The following is a 21,685-nucleotide window of genomic DNA, read 5'->3' on the forward strand; positions in this document are numbered from 1 at the left end:
TAATAATGAGATCTATCATCCTATGAAGTTTCAAGTCCATAGCTTTTATACTTAAGGAGAAATGGCCCGGACAAAATTAAAGTATGAAATAAACAAAGGGCAATAACTCAAAAAATAAGAAATGCAGAGTACCAGTTCTTGTGCACTGCACTTCTTCTTAATGAGACCTATCATCCTATGAAGTTTCAAGTCCATGGCTTTTATACATTAGGAGAAATGGCCCGGACAAAAATAAAGTATGAAAATTAACAAAGGGCAATAACTCAAAAATTAGGAAGTGCAGAGTACTGGTTCTTGTGCACTGCACTTCTTAATAATGAGATCTATCATCCTATGAAGTTTCAAGTCCATAGCTTTTTTAGTTGAAGAGAAATGGCCCGGACAAAATTAAAGTATGAAAATTAACAAAGGGCAATAACTCAAAAAATAAGAACTGCAGAGTACCGGTCCTTGTGCACTGCACTTCGGGTTATTGAAAGAAGCATGCATACCAAGTTTGAAGTCAATCAGACTTATAGTGACTGAGTTATGCTCCGGACAAGCTTTAGGGGACGCCGACAACGACGCCGACAACGACGCCGACACAGACGCCGCCGCCGACACCGCCGACAAAAGTAACCCCTATATGTCACCTTTTCAAGGCGACACAAAAAAAAACAACATTTAAAAGTCTTGAAAAAGAGACACTGACTAGGTTAACCAAAACATACCAGAGTTTAAGGGGAAAAAAATAACTTTTTCATTTGTTTAACTGTCCAATAAAAAAAAATCATTTGAACAAGAAACAAGAAACTGGTCAGACTAGTTTCGTTATTTACGGCTTACAATTTTAACAGGTCAGAGTTACTGTGCATGAATTAATATATAGAGGATATTCAAGTTTTTTCTATAAATACAGGATTTATTTTCATCGGGTGGTATGAAAATAAATATTTCACAAGTGGCAGTATATAATATGCAGGTATACCCAATGCAAAAAAACAACAACAACATACTGCTGTACTGAATTTATCAATGCAAGAAAGAAGTAATTACTAATAAAACAAATATTCACAATAATAACAATGCTATCAAAATCAATGCCACCCCCACCCCAAATCTCTACCCAACTAAAATAAATTTCAAAAGAAAACATAACACTTCTGAAAACTTAAATATTTAGCTAAATTTTCAGCTTTTGTATGTATATTTTACATAATGAATACTGTAAACAAGTCTGTGGCTATGTTATAGTGAAAATTACATTTGTGTTACACAAAACTAAAATTTATATTTCTTTATTAAAAACTAGAATCCCTACACAAACTTTTTGATAACACACTTATAAAAGAATAAACGTTCATGTGTCTATTGCATATAACTATTGTAAACAACTTTCGGCAGTCATATTTCACACTTGCTAACTCAATTCAGAAGATATATGTGGCTATAATCCATCCATCTTCTCTTGCAAAAATATACAAATAGGTCAAAAAAAAATTCTAGCATTGCAAATGGAATGAGAGAATTTAAATATCAAGAATAAATACACCTACATTCTTACAAAAAGTCTATGGAAGCAACAGCAGAAAGGCCAACAAAATAGGCCAAATAATAAACAAAATTTATTAATGTACTATTTATATAACAGGGTGGCACATTTTTCCCCCGAAGACCTCAGCAAAACACGATTAAAGAAATTGTAACATGCAGATTATTTGAATTTACAATATTTTATTTATAAAACGGTCATCTCTTTAACTTACGAAATTCTTTAATTCTGTGTAACATAAGTAAAACCTTACAATTATAGCTTTCCTCTCACTAGTCTCTTATTAAGCAAGATTTCGGAACTTTTATAGATTAGTTAGTATGTTATACATGAATAGCAGATATTTAAAATAATGTTTGGGACCTTCAAATTTAGATCATTCATGTAATACAAGAATAAAGGCTATATCTGACTAGTAATGTATGATTTAACCAGAAACCGAGGTTTCTTAAATCTTAACATATGAATTATATAAAAGAAAAAGAAAAATCAGCAATTATAATGCCAGGAATAAACTGGGAATAAACTTAGGGGACAGACTTACTGTTCATAAAATATCATAAACAAATTCCATACAAATACATATATTTTATTTATATTCAATATTTTAAAGTGCTCTGTATTTCAAGTTGTCAAATTTTGCAAAGCAAAAAAGTTTCAACAGCTAGGATAACAAAATAGGAAAAAACCTTCAGAGTTCATTCTACTGACATGTTCAAGATAAAACTTCACAAATATTGATGATGTCAGCATTATGTCATGTACACACGTATACACACAGAAGTTCAACAGATATTGTTACTATGTCATTATTTACTTGCCCTGCAGACTAAACAAAAGACTGTCTGTCAAAAAACTAAGAAATCAAATTATTCAAAATATAAAGTAGCTTTTTTTCTTTAAATTTTCTTGCTTGATTTTGAGTTTACTTACATTCAACTATAACTTTAAACAAACACACAAATGGCTAACTGTTAACAATTTAACTGAAAGAATTTTAACTAGAAAAAAGAACAAGTGAAAATTCACCAACATAACAAGGAAACTTTTTCAGAAGTAAAGAAATAATACAACCTGGTCACAAATACCCAGTTTTCAAAAAAATAAGTAAAAAAATTCCTTTAAAAGAAATAAGGATCATACATTTATAGGGGTTCATAATTACATTTATTGTCAAAAAGTTCAGGGATACTCTGTCATGTTTTTTAAACATATATTGCTTTTTTTTTCAAATGGTACATATGTGACTATTAGCATAAATAAATAAATATTGCACTAAATTTTGATAAAATAGTTACATCAAGAAAAGTTTAGAGAGCTTAATATATGTAATATATAAATGTTAATAATCAAAATTTAGCAATAAAAATTGTGACATTTTTCTAAACCCCAAGGTCTAACTGACATTCTTAATACTATAGTAACAAAAAAATATCTAGGTCAAGGTCACATTGACACATTCAAGGTCAATGTTACTCTCAATGTCAGGGACATAGCGACAAAATGTTAGTTTATCAGCTTCATTACCTTGATAAGTAGATTAAGCTAAGTAATAAAAATAACTTCAAACTTGGCACTAAATTTATGTGAGAAAAAAAAAAAAAGATCTGATTCTCACTTAACTTGCCACCTAAAATGTTTGTTTCCTCCTTTTTAAACTAAAGTCAGAAATGTCAACAAAAGTTTCATCCTTTAGTAAAGAATAAAAAATTCAAAATCAAGTCGAAAAAATATAACAAAATACAATCTACAAATTTATCATTAAAAGTAAATATCGTTACATAAGGTAAATTAAATACAACACTTTAAGTCCAACCTTTGGAAAGCGAAAAATAACATTGACATTGTCGACAACCCTTAAATTTAATTGTGTAAATATACATGTATATAAATAATATTAATAAACTACACCAAAGGAAAACTAGACTTTCAGTAAGAAACAATCTTCGAGACAAACAAAATAAATAACACAAAAAATACATTAGTATATAAATGAAAAGAAGGTCCATTTAAAAAAAATAAAAATTCAAAGTTTTCCAAGTTAATTTCAGTGTTGCGCCGAATACACAACTTTTATAAGTAGAACTACCGTACAAGTCAGCCAACTTTAACCTTTGACAGCTGAAAGCCAATGTGGTAAGTCTTTGCCACCAGTATAGAGACAGGCTAACCTGCACATTTGTGGGGTCTGACCAAGCTCTAAAGTTGTGGCAGCTCCATTTTAAATTTTAGATAATTAAATCCCTTAATACATTGAATGGACCGTTTCAAATTCAAAGCAGGGCAAATCAATTTTGCAAATTCAGCGGGGAAATGGTTAAATATTTCACGACTAGATTCAGATATTGAAATATATATGCGACTCTAATGCAATTAATTAAGTAGTAAATTCGGGCCGGTAAATTCAACTTCAGAAACAGATCAACCAATTCAACACTTGCATAAATTTCAAAGACTCACAACCTTTGACCCTTTAATGAACGCTGACCTTAAATGAGAAATCGAAACTTTTGGACCTTCACAAGAACTTTGCAGCTCACCCTATACATAAATATTGAAAAACGGCAAAAAAATAAAAATCTATAATGTAAAATACTGAACACAAAAAAGAACTATTATGTCAAAAAATCTTGGTCAAAAAAGTCCCTAAGGCATATTGTTAGGCAATAAAGTATATATTACAGTTCATTGTAGAAAAAAAAAGGGGAAAACCATTCTGTGTAGACATATATCTTCAAAAAAAAAAACCGAAGCAAATATATGAAGACATTGAGACAAATTTAAGTCAATTCAATTTCAATATATACATAATGTGAACACAAAATAAAAATATGAAATATCTGAATATTTCATCTTTTTTTAAAAATTATTTGAGTGGAAATCTTGTAAACTATATAGCACTCACTGCATAAATATAAAATTAACATAAATTGTTCAGTATCCCGATATACACACAGTTTTGTGTTCATGCGGAGCATTTATCGGTATGTATAATTTAAGAAAATCAGTATTACATAAAGATAAATGTGTGAACATTTCTAACATCCCTATTTTCATTATACTCCAGACGATATATTGAAAACTTATATTTAGCGAATTATAGGTTGGTTATAATTCTAACCATACATATAAAAATTATATAAATTACATTAACTAATACTTGTTCACGCAGTTACATTTCAAATAACAGCATTTTATCTCAACTGTTTTTAACTACTAAACAACCTTTATTCAGTTTTGTATAAAAAATTGTATCATGACAATTTTTGGAGATGTTTTCCAATTAAATAAGTGAACTTTGACCAACTGGCCTAGCACTAAACAGTTAGCGTAGATCTAAACAGCATGGCTACTATTTTACTGAGAAATGGAAAGTTATCAATTTAAATCGCCTTTAAAGCCAAGTTTGCATCTATATCCATAACGTCATAAGCTAGTGTAAATTAACTAAATACACAATCACTCAATGTGACCAATCAACATGAAACACCTCAATGATAAGAAAATAAGAAATTCAACAGAAAATGAGCCGTGTAACGACAAAACCAACATAATGCGTTTGAGACCAGCATGGATCCAGACCAGTCTGCGCATCCGCGCAGTCTGATCATGATCCATGCTGTTCGCTTACAAACCCTATAACAAGAAGAGAAACTGATAGCGAACAGCATGGATCCTGATCAGACTACGCGGATGCGCAGGCTGGTCTGGATCAATACTGATCGCAAACGCATTACGTTGGTTTTGTCATGACACGGCTCAAATATATCTGAAACATATTGAAGCCTCCCTAAAAAGTAAACTACATGAAAGATGTTACGATCACTGATCAATGGACACATTATAAAATTGTACGACTACAAAAAAAGTAGAGAGCTACAACCTTAGAAACACCATTAATATACTACATAGTCATTTAACTTTAGACGATCAGACCTACTTTTAGACTCGTCTGCTAAAAATTTTATATTTACTGAGCCATTTTTGTACACATTTTGAAATTTAAAGCCTAAAATTTCATCAATCTTTAAAAAAGAACTTTATTATGATCTTTGCTGATGCTTTTTTCTCTCTCAAATTTTCAGATATTCTATTTGGCTTTTATAATGTAGGTTTCCTTATCCAATTTTCTATAAACTAAATTCCCCGTGATGAATTCTACACTTCATAGTCACTATCCTATTATGTTTCCGAACACGAAAAAAACTATTTGCTAGGACCGCGGTTCACCGTATTTATGTTCGATCATAAAATAACATATCTCTGATTCTGTCATTTCGTCTTCACTTAATCCCACACAATTTCCATTGCTATCCTCAAGATCGCCCGTTAAACTATCTAATGTATCCGAATGCACAATATCTCGCCGAATACACAATGCTGCGTTATTGGTCCTCGCCGGTTCTGAGGCCGGCGATTCACTACGGCTTGAATGGTCACTATAAATGCTATCATGATCGGAAAAACCGTCGAGAACTGCTCCTTCGGAAGATGAGCGTGTTACAGAATTCCCTGAAGATTTTTTCTGGACTGGTTCATGATGTATGGTGGGTGGACTTGGTGGCGGGTCAATGTGGATGACAGGACTGCTGATGTTAATGACAGTGTTACTAACGGTGCTCGGTCCCAGGAACCAATCGGAACGTTGTCTTAGTCGCTCAAGTTGTTTACGTTTGACGGAATTATAGCGACTAAGACTGGGCTTCGGCAGTGTATGGTTGTGAGCTTCATTTAGACTGTCTTCTACAGACTTTGGTCTCTGAAAATTACAAAACAGACAATGTTAAATATAAGACATTTTATATATGAATTTTAATACTAAAACTCATTGAAACTTAACTGATTCTATGCACTGATATAGTTTAAGGTACATCATCTTTGGGGCTAATATGTATTTTTTTTAAAGCAAGCTTTTCTTTAATTCAAAATTGTCGTCAGTGATATCTTTCTTACCAAATCTTTAAGTTGGTTGGTGACCTACATATGACATTTTTGTGGGTAATTGCCATTATGCCCAATTAAATGAAATAATAAAGTGATGTCTTTCTTACCAAATCTATAAGCTGTCATAGCCAGCTATATTTCATGTTTTTGTGTGTAATTGTCATAAAGTCCAAATAAATAAAATATGTGACAGCTACCTTGGTAACTTCTGGAGAGGGTACTAGTGACACTTCCGGTACAGAGACGGTGGAAGTGACCAGTAAATTACTCTCCTCCTCCTCTCTCCGCCCATTCTTCTCCTCGGTCTGGTTACCGTCACCTTCCTGACTCTCCGAGGTTTGAGCAAGGTCCGTCTCCCTAGTTCGAGTCAGTCGCGGAAATGCCATATCTTTATACGCATCCTCGGATATTGCTGCAAAAAATCAGAAAATAATGTTGATTATTGATAACCTGGATGTATGAAAAACTACATATAATTATATCAGTCTTTATAAAGGCATAAAAATAATCTGAGAGGTTTAATTTGAGAAATGCTGATAGAGTTAGGAAGAGGGATAATTCTTTTTTTTTACAAATTGACACAAACATGCAAAGTATCCAGACCAAAAAAAAAACATTATCTGTAGAATTTTGATAATATTTTTTTATCTATGATTACACATCAACATATTATGATATGATATAATGTTTTTAATCTTCATACCTTACATGTATTCAACAAATCTCTCACTTCTTTCAGACCGAATAACCTATAAAATGTTTTCTTTCAAGATATCTCTATCAAAATTACCTTCCCTTATGATTCAAAACTGTAAGTAAAACTAGGCAATACAGAACTTGGAAATTTTCAAAACTTGACAAATTTATCAGTCAAAAATTGAAATTAAATTGAAACTAAAATCTAAGAAAATTATATGCATATAGTAGCCATTCAAAGCTTCAAACGTTCATTTTGTTTGGTTTGAAAAAGCACTGTTCAATTGGGGTATAGACAATGTTCCATTATCACATACCTTGTTCAATATCTTATCAAAACCATTCATCATTTTTAGAATTTTTTTTTATTTAATATGACTTTGTTGTACTAACTGAATCGTTAACGATCAGACCATGACCAGACACCATAAATCTGCTGGCAGATCTTGGTCAGCACTGGTCATATAGGTAGAAATTTGTTGCCTTGAAGCCTGCAGGCTTTAAATTCTCAATAATGAAACATAGTATTTTATCAAGCATGGGTTTTTATCTTACAAGTAAAGCATTTACATGTACAACTTTTGAGGAAATATCACACTGTTTGAAGCCAAAAGCAAGTAATGCTCTCCTTTGCAAAGGCAATTCAAACACTAAATATCTACAGGAAATATCCACATAAAAACACATTAAAAGTTAAATGTATAGTGGTCATAATGCTATGTATGACTAACATTGCCACATAACCGACATTCTCTCATATGACTAACAATATCACATGACCAACATTACTAAACAACTAATATTGTCACATAACCAACTTTGTCACATGAGCAACACCCTACTCTCTCACATGACCAACACAAACACTCTCTCACATGACCAACACTCTGCCACATGACCAACACTCTCCCATATGACTAACACTGTCCCATGACTAAGATTCTGTTACATGATTAACACTGTCACATGACTAACACTTCCACATGACTAACACTCTGCCACATGTCCAACACTCACATGACTAACATTGTCACATGACTAACATTCTGTCACATGACTAACTATTTGTCACATGACCAACAATCTCTCACACAACTAACATTTCCTTCACATGTCCAACATGACCATCATAAAAGGTGATGTGTGACCCAGATTTCCATTTAGGTATATCAAAATAAGCTCTTATTCGGCAGTATGTTGTAGCAAGGAATAAATGCTTATAGAATAAAGATGCATTGCAAACTGCTTGTTGACAAAAAGGTCAACAGACAAACCATGACAGACAGACAGACAGACAAAGAAACAAACAACTGGACAAACACAATATGCATTGCCCTCCCCCTCCATAATCTTTTAATGTGAGGGCATGGAAATGGAAATTGTTACACAAAAAATGCGCGGGCACGGGAATGGAAATTGTTACACACAAAGCCTTGTACAAAGCAGGTTAATTCATCTTGCACTATGAAAATAAAAGCAAAAATTAAAACAAAACGAAATGTTATATTAAATAGCTGACAGCAAGCAAGCATAAAAATTACAAGCTTTTGAAGACAACTTTCACCCTGTGTATGTCTCCTATGACAAATTATATTAAAGCATTCCATCCATAGACAGTTTAGATCCTATTTAGCCAATTTCTTCATCTTCAGGAACATGTTTGATAAGAATTAAGTTATAAGCGAGATTTTTTTACTGCCACTGATGATGTTGAAAATGATGTGGTACCATGAGATTTTTTTAACGCCACTGGATATGTTGAAAATGACATGATACCAAACTCTAATTCAAAACATCAAATTCCATTTTATAAGTAATCTAATCAAATTCTGGAAAAAAACGCGAACACAAAATTTTTTACAGTTTAGTATTTTACTGTATAAATCTGTTACAGCCATAATGAAACAGAAAGGTAAACATTTACAAAATGTACAAGAAAAAAAGAAGAAAAAAAAGAAGGAAAGAAGGAAAAAATGAGGAAGAAAAAGAGCAAAACTTTACATTACTTCAATTTCATTTCAAGGAATGTTTATTTATTTTACATTTTCCCATAAATAACCACAAAAACTTAAATAATTATTTACCGATCACCTTTCTGGCAGACGAACAACCCAGAGGTATTTTCCTTACCCAATGTGAGCCGTGTTTTTTATGTATATTTAAAAAAATTGTAAATTATAGCGATGTTACTACAGTCTGTGGAATCAGAAATATCTGGTCTAGGTGGTCTCATTTGGGAGGCCAACTTTCTATCAGCGTTTTATCACCTAAAATTAAAATTATGTGCTTTGGAGAGAAATTACGCACAGAATATTTGGAGATGTACACTTGATTTCTATAGGTCTTTTTGTTTCAAATAACTAACTTTATTTAACAGGAACAGATTGCATCAGTATGAAGTGGGCTTTAACTGTACTGCTCACCGAAAAAGAAATTGGAATCTGTCCACAATAATAAAGAGCTTGCTCAAACATTTTTATTACCTTTTTTTAATAGCAAATTTGATACTTGATCACCTGATTCTAAGGATGATTCATCAATTTGTATATGAGAAGAAGATATTAACACTTTGCTTGCTAATGGCAAATGGTTCTACTCATTCAAGGCATCTGTGCCTTCTGATCATCCTCTGCCTTGTTCACTTCACATATTTCGAAATTTTCCCTAAAATTGTGAACAGTTATGTCCAGATTGATGGATGGACAAGTCCATTTAGTCCATTTAAGACATTAAGCATGCTTAGATTGAAGTAAAAACTTTCTCATTGACTCTCAAAAAGACGCTAATGTTATTGGTTCTAAAAACTTCCATATATTTGGCTCTCGAAAGATGCTAATTGGAATTATGTGCGATATTATGTTAAACGGCCATAAAGATGCAGCACAGCAAATTTTAAGTAAATATGACCAACAGGAAAACATTACTCATGCCAGACACCAGAGTATCATTCCTCTCTAAAGTTCATCATGAACCTAGTTCTGGCAAACTACAGTCATGTACATATAGAGGATATTTGTTTAGTTCAGTGTAAGATCGGAATATATTTCACCGAGTGAGCACCAAAGGTATATTACACGAGTGGCGAAGCCACGAGTGAAATATGAACTTTTGGTGTTCACAAGGTGAAATATATTACGATCTTACACTAAACTAAACAAATTTTCTTTTTATTATATGCAAAGAAACGTTTTAAAAAGACATTAAACCTAATACTGAATGAAAAGCGCGCCAAATAATAATACAACGTGACGTCATTTACGACGTCACGTCATTAAGTTGGTACCCAGTACTGTGCACGCTGGTATTTCACTGAAACAACGTAAGGGGCTTAAATTCAAAACAGTGAAATTATCAAAGTGGTAATTTCACTGTTTCAAACAGTGAACTTACCAGTTTTATATCACTGATATATTTCTATAAACCACCGAAAAGCATGTAATAAAGCAGAATGATATGCTACTTTTCCTGCAATTCAAATAAGAATTTCATAAATCTGAGCCGTAAATATTTTCATGAATATAAATAAACGTTTGAAACGTTCAATTTTTTTCCCCGACGTTTTCTTTTAAAATTTAGCTTGCACCTTTGCTTCAAGTTTAGTCTGGAAATTTTGAAGGATCAACAAACTTTATTTACATTTCTAGAAAAGAAAAAAAGTCTGACTACTTTTGAAAGATAAAAACCTACTGTCTGCAAGATCAATTCTTTAAATCTAATAATATCATCACACTACCACAACCCTATTGAGATACTCATATATATATTACTTGTATAAATCTACCAGAAATAAAACGTTAAATGCTTATAACTTATGTACCAAAACACCAAAAATATTTTTATAAAGCCACAGTGTGTAACAGGTAACACATACTGGTGCAACAAAAAAAAGAAGAAAAGCAAAAATCTTTACATTGCTCTCACTCTCAGTGGTATATTGCAATTACAGTGAAACCTGTGAACTAAGGCCATCGAAAGGTGATATAGAACATTTACTGTAGGTAAGAACTTTCCGTGTAACCAAAAAATAAATAAAAATCCCATCAGCTACAAATCCGCAACTTGACTTTTGTTAGTATTACATGTTTTTGTTTTTTTCTGAACATTTCCAAAACTAGAAATAAGAATTACATATATGTATAAAGGGCACTAAAAATTGTCAGTAAGAACAGGGTGTAAGTGTGCTATGCGATGAGTTAATGAGAAGGATGGTTGAAGCAATATATAAGGTTGTCATCCATTAAAAATCAACATTTCTTACACTTTATTATCACCTCATTATATACTTACCTTTAAAGGTAAAATTTTTCAAGAAAATCAAACTTGAGAAAAATGTACTAAGATATTTAAAAAAGTAAAAAGGATTCAAGTAATAATTTATATATTACATTTTTTAGCAAGTTTTTCAGTATTTATCACCATAAATCTACTGCGTGACTTACACAGGGCTACTTTTGCATATTTTGACCCTTCTTTTGTAACTTATGTGGATTCTAAGTGCCATTTGCAATGTATTAATTACTTTCTTTGTTCACTTCAAAATATCTTTCCTTTGAATAAATTTTCAGAATTTTCATGTAATTAGCATGAATCTGTATGGTATGCTACTTAAAATAATTCCTAGATTTTCTGATTCATCAATTAATACAACATAACAGAATAGGTTCAACAAAACGCATATGCTTCTGTACCAAATCTTTTCAAAATGAACAAAGTTATGATGAAAAATTCTGATTTGAGAGAATCTGACCTTTGCTGGCAAAATCAATTGTCCATATTGCCCAGGTTGTCCTACAGCCCTATACGATCAAGTGGAAATTTTCAAGAATTAACTGTATAAAAACACTACAGACAAGTTAAGAAATGCTTTAGATTAAAATGGACAAGTAAGTCAAAATCAGATTTTGCCAGACCTTGGCACTAAACTTGGTGAATTTCTTGAATGCCTGTTTAATATACAAACTGTAGCAAAATTTAATGGCATTTAAAGTTTGGTTTTATCACGACCGGGGGAAATTTGTTCAAGTTCAGAAATAGTAATACTAAAGAGCCTTATCTGAAACAATGTATTAGATTTTGGCAATATCACATTTCATATCTGCTAACCAACATTGCTGCTCATATACTATGCTTGGAACTGTATAAAGATACAAAAACAAATCACATTTTTTAACAATAAAATTATACCGCACTATTAGATTGACTGATGTCTATATATTGTCACCTTTGTGCATTAAAGGGTAACATCCTTTTAAATGTAATAGGAGTTAACCAGTTATTGCACTAAGGTGACAATATGTACATTTTGTGAAACTTACAGAAAAAGTCCGCTAAAAATTAAGCAGCAACCTGTGATTTATATAAAAATCTAGCTGCATCAATATATAAGCAAATTCTTCAAGCTTTTAGCGATATCACTGCTGTACTTTAAAAGCCTTAAAATTGCTATACAAATCTCAGCCCTGACGACCAATTTTACAGCACATAAAAAAAAGACAATCTATGAAAAGCATTAACTACATGGAGTAATTACGAAGCTATAAGCTTTAAAATACTGATGACAACCTTATACGTGGTGATTACGATGATTTCTTACCATGAGTGAACGGGTTAAATCCCGACAGTTTACCCTCGGATAACATATACAGAACTAATGCATGAAGCACTCGGTGACCTATACATGCAAAAATGAAACATGCACACAACACAAGATTTAATACAACATAATTTTGCATGATATATATGTATAAATCTACGTTTGTTTTGTGTGATATCATATGTATACACTGCATATAGATAGTATGGCCGTAATTTAAGAAAATGAGTCAAAGACAGAAAAGGCCGGGTTGCATTTGTATACCAAATATCATGAGGCTGTGATGTTACTAAAATTTTCTACCAATGAACATTGATGTCGAAAACTTAACTAAGTCGGTAAACAGGAAGTGGATGAGCGACTGACTTGAAATCGATGCCCACGGTATGGGGCAACATGTTAATACTGTATAAGCTGTGATAAGTAGTTGCTGAGAAAACTGTCACGAAGTATCATATCATTGACCATTAATGTCAAAAATTTAATTGATTAAGTCAGCATACACGAACAGAGTGGATAAGCGTCAGACCTGAAATTGAATCCAACTGTATGACCATTTTTAATGCTGCATACCAAATATCAAGAGGCCCGCGCCCGACATTCACCTTACTTTAACTCGGGTTTGCACCTGTGCAACCCGGCCAAAAATTAGACATGTGAATGGCATTTTAGGGTATTATTACATATAAATGTTAGCAGTTAAATGTTTAACTGTAGTACAGGCCACAGGACAATACTTCTTACAAAATAACTAAGCTAAAAGCTTTTTTTTTTTATTTTAAAATGTTTTTGTTTTTTTTCTTTATGTCCAAAAATCAGTCTTTGTATAAAATGTTACACAAATGATATCACATCAAAATTAAACTAACTGACTAGTAATAAAATAACTTGTGGTTAAGGCATGCAAATTATTGTTAAAACAATAAAAATAAACAAAACTTTTTTTAAAAACTTAACAAACAAAAATAACAAAACTGCATTATTATGCTGTTAATAAGCTTGCAAAACTTAGATGCGAATGACTAATTTTCAGTCTATCTAATATTTATAAAGTCTTAAACAAATCTGATATACAGTTTCTTATTTCATCGTTTCCAGAATAATTCTATTCAGTCTCAAATTTTTAAATTCCCACAATATCTGAATAAATAATCTGTAGTTATTGAACACTCACATGGTCTAAAATTATTATGCTCCCATAATCTGAAATTATTGAATGCTCACATGGTCTAAAGTTATTGTATGCTCACTCACATAACCTGAAGTTGTTGAATGAATAACATCACTGTATCAACCTGTCTATAAACCAAACTTAATAGCATGTTACACAAATAACATGATATTTTTAGTAATGTTTGATATTCATCTTAGAATTTTGGCAAAAATATATGGCCTTTTTTCAACCCGCCCCACTTCCTTCTAATAATTTGCATATCAATTAATATATTCATGATTTGACGTATCCTTCACCCAATGACTGTGATGAATGGTCGAGTAAAGGGGAGATAACTACCACTGACACATGTACCATAACGACGGTAACACTTACGAGGTAAAATGTCTTCAGCTGGATAACTGTACTGATATTTGAATGTCTCTCTGACATGGATCTCAATGTGCGTGACCTCCGCGAAATACTCGATGTTGTGCTGTCCAAATACTCGTGCGACTCCAAAGTTGTCAATGAGCAGCTGCATAATTCTACTTGCTTTCTCAACCTAAAAAGGTAGCATGTCGTATATAGATACAGAAAAACTTGTGTTTATAGACCACCTATTATATGAGTGACCGATCCTTTTATACAGGTTGCAATTTTAATGTTTTATTTAATTTCATAAAACAATTGTCCTAAGACTAGACTACATCTTTGGACTTACAAGGTTTTAAGACCAGGTCACAGAGTGAAACAAACTGCCCGTTACATTCCTAGACATGCTATAATTAAACCTACCTTGACACGATCTGTGGCACAGGCTTGAAACAAACTGTCTGTTACATTCCTAGTTACGCTATCATTAAACCTACCTTGACAGGATCCATGGCACAGGCTTGGAACAAACTGTCAGTTACATTCCTACACACGCTATCCTTTAACATACCTTGGCAGGTTCCATGGCACAAGCTTGGAACAAACTGTCAGTTACATTCCTAGACATGCTATCCTTTAGCCTACCTTGGCAGGATCCATGGCATAGGTTTGGAACAAACTGCCAGTTACATTCCTAGTAACGCTATAATTAAACCTACCTTGACAGGATCCATGGCACAGGCTTGAGTTACATTCCTAGACACGCTATCATTAAACCTACCTTGACAGGATCCATGGCACAGGCTTGAGTTACATTCCTAGACACGCTATCATTAAACCTACCTTGACAGGATCCATGGCACAGGCTTGAGTTACATTCCTAGACACGCTATCATTAAACCTACCTTGGCAGGATCCATCGCACAGGTATGGAACATACTGCCAGCTACACTCCTAGACAAGGCTTCAGTGGACATATAATTTTGTTGTGAGTTATGAACCATGGTAAACCAGATACCAAATAAGAGTGATAGAAGCTGTTGATGAGCGGGACTGCATGATGTGATGTAACTGAAATGGGATCAAACAATCTTAAATCTTTATATTAACAAACAAAATCTGCACATAAGATTATGGATTTTCTTAAACATTATTTTTTTTTAAAAAACTTTTTTTTAAAACCTTTTTCCCTGGTTTTGGGTTTTATTTAAGGGGAAAAACAATAAAATTTGGAAAATTTTGGTTGAAAAAAAAATGTCAGAAATGATCTGGAAATGAGACGGAAAACTGAAAAAATTTGTTTTTGTTTTTTTGTTGGGTTTTAAAACGTCAAAACCGCCCAAACTTTTATAGGTCATAGGGCCGGACTTTTCCATTTTAATGGTGGAGGAAGAATAGGTGTCCTTTTTTTAAAATTTCGGGGACAAAACTGGCCCCCCGAGTAAAAACCCCCCGATTTTTCCGTAAGTTTAGCTGGTTTAGCTTCCCCCACATGAAAAAAAATAAAAAGTCCCTGTAGGGATTCAAAAACCAAAAGGGGTGAGGGGCCCAAGTATTTTGGGAAGTAAACCCAAACCTTAAACCATTTGGGCCCTAGAAAACCCAAAAAATTCCCAAAAATGACAATTACTGTAAACTTGATCAAACATCTCCTTATAGTACAGTCCCTGAGGACCTTTTGTGTGCAAAAAAGGTCCATGGATAAATGTTATACCAATGTAAAGCTAAATGTTTGAAGTTTACAAAAAATTTGGGTAGACATGTCAAATCATGGTACGTTTTGAGAAATCCAAGATGGCCGTCAAGATGGCCGCCAAATTATTTAAAAATGGCTAATACGCAATTTACATGATAAAATTTAGTCTTTTTTGTATTTATTTTGGTACAGGTGATGTTAAAACTTTACATCCTATTGGAACAATATGAAAATGGAGGGCATTTCCATTTTTTTTTTCATATTCTCTGAATTTCATAGATAAATTTGCTAAAAAATGCATGAAAAAAATCATCAAAAATTGATATGGGGCTGACATTTTTTTCCTACCAGCTAAGGAATAGCGGTGTAAATGAATATTTTTACCATATACTACAAAGACTTCAACAATATCATACTAATATCACCCTTATTTTTTATCTTTATTGTAAAAGAATGTGGATTCTGATATTCTTAAAGTGGGTGGGGTAACGAAAACTAAGTCTCAGTATTTTGTTCACTGGTTTGTTATTATAATTAAAACTATGAATAGTCAACATGTATTGCACTTAGGAATGTACCTAAAGTTATAAATAATTAAGAAAACTTAGACTGATATTTTGTTTGTCAATATTCAACATGTTCTGTTGCCATGGCAACGGAGAAGTAAAATGAAAGACACACCTGAAACGTATGACACTCAACTTTTAGCATTTTAAGCATGTTGTTAAGAATAAAACAAACTTATAGATAAATAATCTGTGCACAATGCCATGGTAACAAATTGAAAATAAAATGTAACATTAAAGGAAGTCACATTAATTCTAGCAAATTATCAACACAGATATTTTGAAATTACATGTAGATGAATAAATTCATTTCAAGAATTTGCATCATGCATTTGCTTTTTTCAAACTGCTATACATAGAAAAAGGTCATGTCAAATGTGAATGTTGTTATGTTTGGAAAGGATAATTAATGGTGATAATAATAAGTAATAGGCAGTCTTAAGGTAGAAATGTATATAAACATTATCAAATGTTTGAAACTGTACATAGGGTACACATTTAAGGCTTTGCAGCTAAAACGAGAAATAAATAGGTCACTGGTTCAAATTCTAGGTCAACCAATATCAAATTTTAATGACAATCAAATTTATTGTTGAGTTCAAACTTTTTGGTTATAGCTTGTATTATGAAATTCAAACTTGCATAAGATAAAATTTTAGGTCAAAAGATCTCAGTGTATATTTCTGCATCTGAAATTTTACAATCAAAATACAAAAAAATCACAAGAACAAATTAAGGTCAGCTGATAAATCATATTGTGTCTGTTATACAAATTTCTTTAGCTTCAAAAACAAGAAAGTAAGTCACGAGGTCTTAAATTCTAGGTCACCTTATAACAGTGGGGCCATGATTTGGACAATCAAAGAGGAACACAAGCCAATTCTTCCAACCAAATGGTCTTGCATTGTGGTTTCTGACATAAAGAGTTTTTTTATATAAAAATCGACATCTAGGCAAGCCCATTTTTATGCTCCCCGAAAAATTATGGGGGAGCATATAGTCGCCGGGCGTGTGTCCAGAACCTAGTCAGGAAGCATCACCTGGTTCAACCGGCTATTGTTTTAATCCAGACTCATGATCATTATTTGATGCCTGCAAACTTAGCACTTTACGGAGAGTGTCGGTTGTGAAATCCAGACGTCTCTTGTTCCACAGACAACAATTGATCTCGGACATTGAGTTTTACGGTCATTTGTCTGTCAAAAAAGTTAGTACCGTAGTTTAGTAGAAATTGGTCATTACTCTTCTGGTTATTTATCCATGAAAGTCAGATAGTTCAACCAACCTTCAAGCTGTCAACAAAGAAATGTTTAAATTGGCGTATAACCCAGACCCGGTCCTTTCATGATTTGAAGAAACATGGTAAAAGTCTTCTAGAAGTTGTTTCACATGCTCTAAACAATGGCGTTAAAGGGATGATTTTATAAAGGATTTTATATATAAGTTAGACTATGTAAATCAATTGTCCCTTGGGAAAGGTAATTACAATCAAACGGATCATGACTTTACCAAGCTTTGAAGTTGTGTATTATTACTATTATATGATTTATATCGTGACATAAATTGATATGGTCATAGAATGAATGCTTCACACTTAAATATCAAAGCATTTTATTTATGGAGAAGAAAGTTTTTAAAGCTTTTCTTTTTAACACAAAGTAAAATGACTCCTGGGGTTAGGTCAACTTTGACCAGATTGTCAAGATTTCAAAAATGAATTAAGTTTTTTTTGACAAAGCTTTTAACCCAAAATCTAAGATAATCTAAAATATGATTTTAAAAAGTTTTCCTATGTGTCTCCATATGAAATAAGTTGACCCTAGAGATGGGTTTAATTTTCATTTGAATAAATTTTGTACTGGTCTATACAAGGCTACAACAGAAATAATTAGCTATAGGCATCAGTTTGGGAGAAGTAATTTTTTTTAGCTTTTCCTTTATGTAAATTGAAGTGACCCCTGGGATAAATGAATTTGACCACAAGATCGTGATTTAAGCAAATTTAATAGTATTATATACTATATTTTCATGTTTTTCCTATATTTACACTGTGTAAAAAAGTTTACTCCGGGCTTCCAAGAAACATGAATGTGTACTTCTTGACCTTTTACCATCCATGACCTTGATGTTGTGTCATGTATATCATAAGCACATAGTCTCAGGATGGCGATTATTTGTGCCAAGTTATTTAAAATCTTCCATAAAGTCAAAAAATTATGGAGAACATATAACCTTGATCTTGGTTGCAGCGACCTGGAAGTTTAGGTCAGTTAATTGTGTCGTGGTGGGGATAATTTGTGCTAAGTATTTTTAAAACCTTTGAATTGTCAATAAGTTGTAGAGCGGACATGAAAAAAAAGTTTTCACATTGGATCGTTGAGTGTGACCCTGACCTTCAGGGTAGCAATTCAATTATTGCGATCTGCACATCGTCTCATATTGGTGATCAATTGTGCAAGGTACGTATATTAATGAATATACGTACCTGATTGTGCCAAGCTATTTAAACAAAATTTCATAGGTTTAAAAGTTATGAAGGGGACACGAAATGTAGATTTTTATACATTTGACCTTGACCTTTGGTGTAGCAACCCAATGTTTGCGTTTTGCACATGTTCTTACACTGGTTATCAATTGTGCCAAGATATTAGCTAACTGTATGAGATGAAATAAATCCAGTGTTTTATATGCTTATCACAAAATGAATAAGATTAAAGAATGTAAAATGTTTTAAAATTTCAGCGGTTAAAATTTTGGAGCGGATACGAAATGTAGACTTTTTTTACATTTTACCGGAAAGTGTGACCTTGACCTGTTGTGTAGCAACCCAATTATTGCGCACTGCACGTCGTGTCATAATGGTGATCCGTTGTGCCAAGTTATTTCAAAACTTTACAGCGTTAAAAAAGTTATGGAGCGGACACGAAATGTAGACTTTTTATTATTAAATGAAGACTTTTAACATTTGACCTTAAAGTGTGACCTTGACCTTGGGGGTAGCAACCCAATTATTGCGCTCTGCATATTGTCTCATTATGGTGATCACTTGTGCCAAGTTATTTTAAAAACATTTCAGGGGTTAAAAAGTTATGGAGCGGACACGAAAGTGTTATGGACGGACGGACTGACAGACGGAGTCCATTCCAATAATCCCCTTTCCGCTACGCGGCAGGTGATTACTGATTAACAATGTTGGTTTAGTCCCATCTGAAAAAGCCATACAAATATATCCTATGTTTACGTCACATCAACACTTTAAAAAGGCTTTGTGGCGACTTTTCCTGCTTTACTGAGGAAGACCTTAATATGTTTCCCTCCGTGCATTATTTCATAATATTGACACCTTCTGGTCATCTTTTAAGGCAAATCAGAATTACAAAGTATATAAGTAAGTGAAATTTGGCTTATTCAAATAAAGAAAACAGTAAAATTGTTTGTAAAATAAAGAAATCAAAGTCATCCTGATTCCAAATTCAAATACGTCCTAAACTTAATCTTAATTTGGAATACACTAGTGTTCATGTGCATTACATGCTACCGGATAATTTGAGAAATGCTGTTTTTCCTTATCTCCAATAACATTGAAACTATGGTTTTAAGACTGCACTTATATAATGACTTATTTAAAACAGAAAGCTTATATGAATTTTGGATACGTTTAGCCGCGGGTTATTTCGCATGATTTATTGATATTTATTGATGAAAAAATAACGAAACTGTCACAGTTGATATGATTACCAATGTTTTTGAGATTTTATTTGAATGTTACCTGTATATCAGTTATAGCTTATAACTACGTGACGACAATTTACATACTTTTTTGTGTGAGTGGAACAAAAATCGCTCCCAAAGTTTTACAAACACATATTTTTCTTATAACTGGTGAAAAACGGTCGAAAACAAAAACAAAATTTATAATTATACCAAATTTATTAAGTGCCTTTCTGATATATATAAAATGTTCAAATGCGTTAAAATCAACAAATTTATATCATTGTTATAAGCATTGAAAAAGAATACTCGAGATTAAATGAAATTTCAACAATTATACAAATCTAGAAATTACTATGTAAAACTATTTGCATATAAACATACTCTTAAATTCTTTTCAACGTGATTTATAATAATATTATGAAACAGACCGCCATCTGCTTAAATAGTCACATATTTTTAAAGAACGAAGTGAGACTGCGGTAACAAAACTCATATTGTTTACATATCGGAATTACTTATATTGTATAATTAATTTGAGACTTTTAACTTTTAGTTTTGTGTACATTCTTCTGTAGCTTGTTCTTAATGTATATTATTACCCCTCACTTTTTTCGTAATGCTAATTTCCCATAGGCCTCTGGGAGTTATTTTTACTGTTAATGCAAGTGTACCACGTGACTAAAAATTTTGTACTGTTACATAGGTAACAGTATTTTTTAAGCGGTCACGTGGTCTATTTTCTAAATATAAATGAAATAAAATGGCCGCCATTTTTTTTTCTCGATTCATTCTTATTTTCAACGTTTAAACCCCGATAGGACATCAATTTCTCCTCTGGAGTCCCTATGACACTCATAAAATTTAGTTGTTTGCACCCTGGTGTGCTTTTCGCGTATAAAATATCTTTTTGCTCAATAGTCAAAAAGTGAACATCCGTTTTCAACGGAAGTGATTGCAATGTAAATAATTATGTGTCAAACTGGAACATGCAGAAGATTTAAGCATGCAACAAAGGATTATTTAACAAATTTAATCAGTGAAATGTTACAGATATGGTGGACATAGGATATCATCGTAATTTTGTCAAAAACCATGCTAAGAATATTCTGGAAACAGAAGGATCAGATTTCACAGATCATAACCGTGTAAATGGGTTAGTGTTTTGTTTCCTAACTAAAACCTAGCTTATTGTATGTTTATGGTTTGTAGATATCATCACATGCTTAAAGAATAAAAGAAAAAGAAAACTTCTCAAGTAGGCATACAGTAAAGTAGTCCAATATATTAGACGTTACAGGCTTGTTATAGTTTTTGTCGGTCAAGCCTGACGTCTAATAGTTATTGCTCAAAAACCCATAGCATCATAAAAAATTCCAAAAATGTCTATTGTCCTGCCTTGCAAGCTTTATTCAAAAGA

The 21,685-nt window shown here is 32.5% G+C and overlaps 1 protein-coding gene across 4 annotated transcripts in view; it reads right to left on the minus strand.

Moving 5' to 3' along the window:
- LOC132719182 (T-cell activation Rho GTPase-activating protein-like) overlaps positions 1–21,685 on the minus strand; it is a 52,567-nt gene that overhangs the window by 3,398 nt on the left and 27,484 nt on the right. For 2 of the 4 annotated variants that reach the window (XM_060702930.1, XM_060702931.1), the window contains exons 6-10: positions 15,198–15,363; positions 14,314–14,482; positions 12,765–12,842; positions 6,673–6,887; positions 996–6,290 (exon numbers count right to left, since the gene is read on the minus strand). In XM_060702930.1, coding sequence (XP_060558913.1) covers positions 5,745–6,290; positions 6,673–6,887; positions 12,765–12,842; positions 14,314–14,482; positions 15,198–15,363 — 1,174 coding nt within the window. In that variant the 3' untranslated portion in view covers positions 996–5,744. Of the gene's footprint in view, positions 1–648; positions 6,291–6,672; positions 6,888–12,764; positions 12,843–14,313; positions 14,483–15,197; positions 15,364–21,685 lie in introns of those variants that run through there. The other 2 variants (XR_009624181.1, XM_060702933.1) reach the window with 2 other exon arrangements.

This window comes from Ruditapes philippinarum, unplaced genomic scaffold (assembly GCF_026571515.1).
Source record: "Ruditapes philippinarum isolate M1 unplaced genomic scaffold, ASM2657151v2 ctg1158_1_1_1_1, whole genome shotgun sequence".
Classification (NCBI taxonomy): domain Eukaryota; kingdom Metazoa; phylum Mollusca; class Bivalvia; order Venerida; family Veneridae; genus Ruditapes; species Ruditapes philippinarum.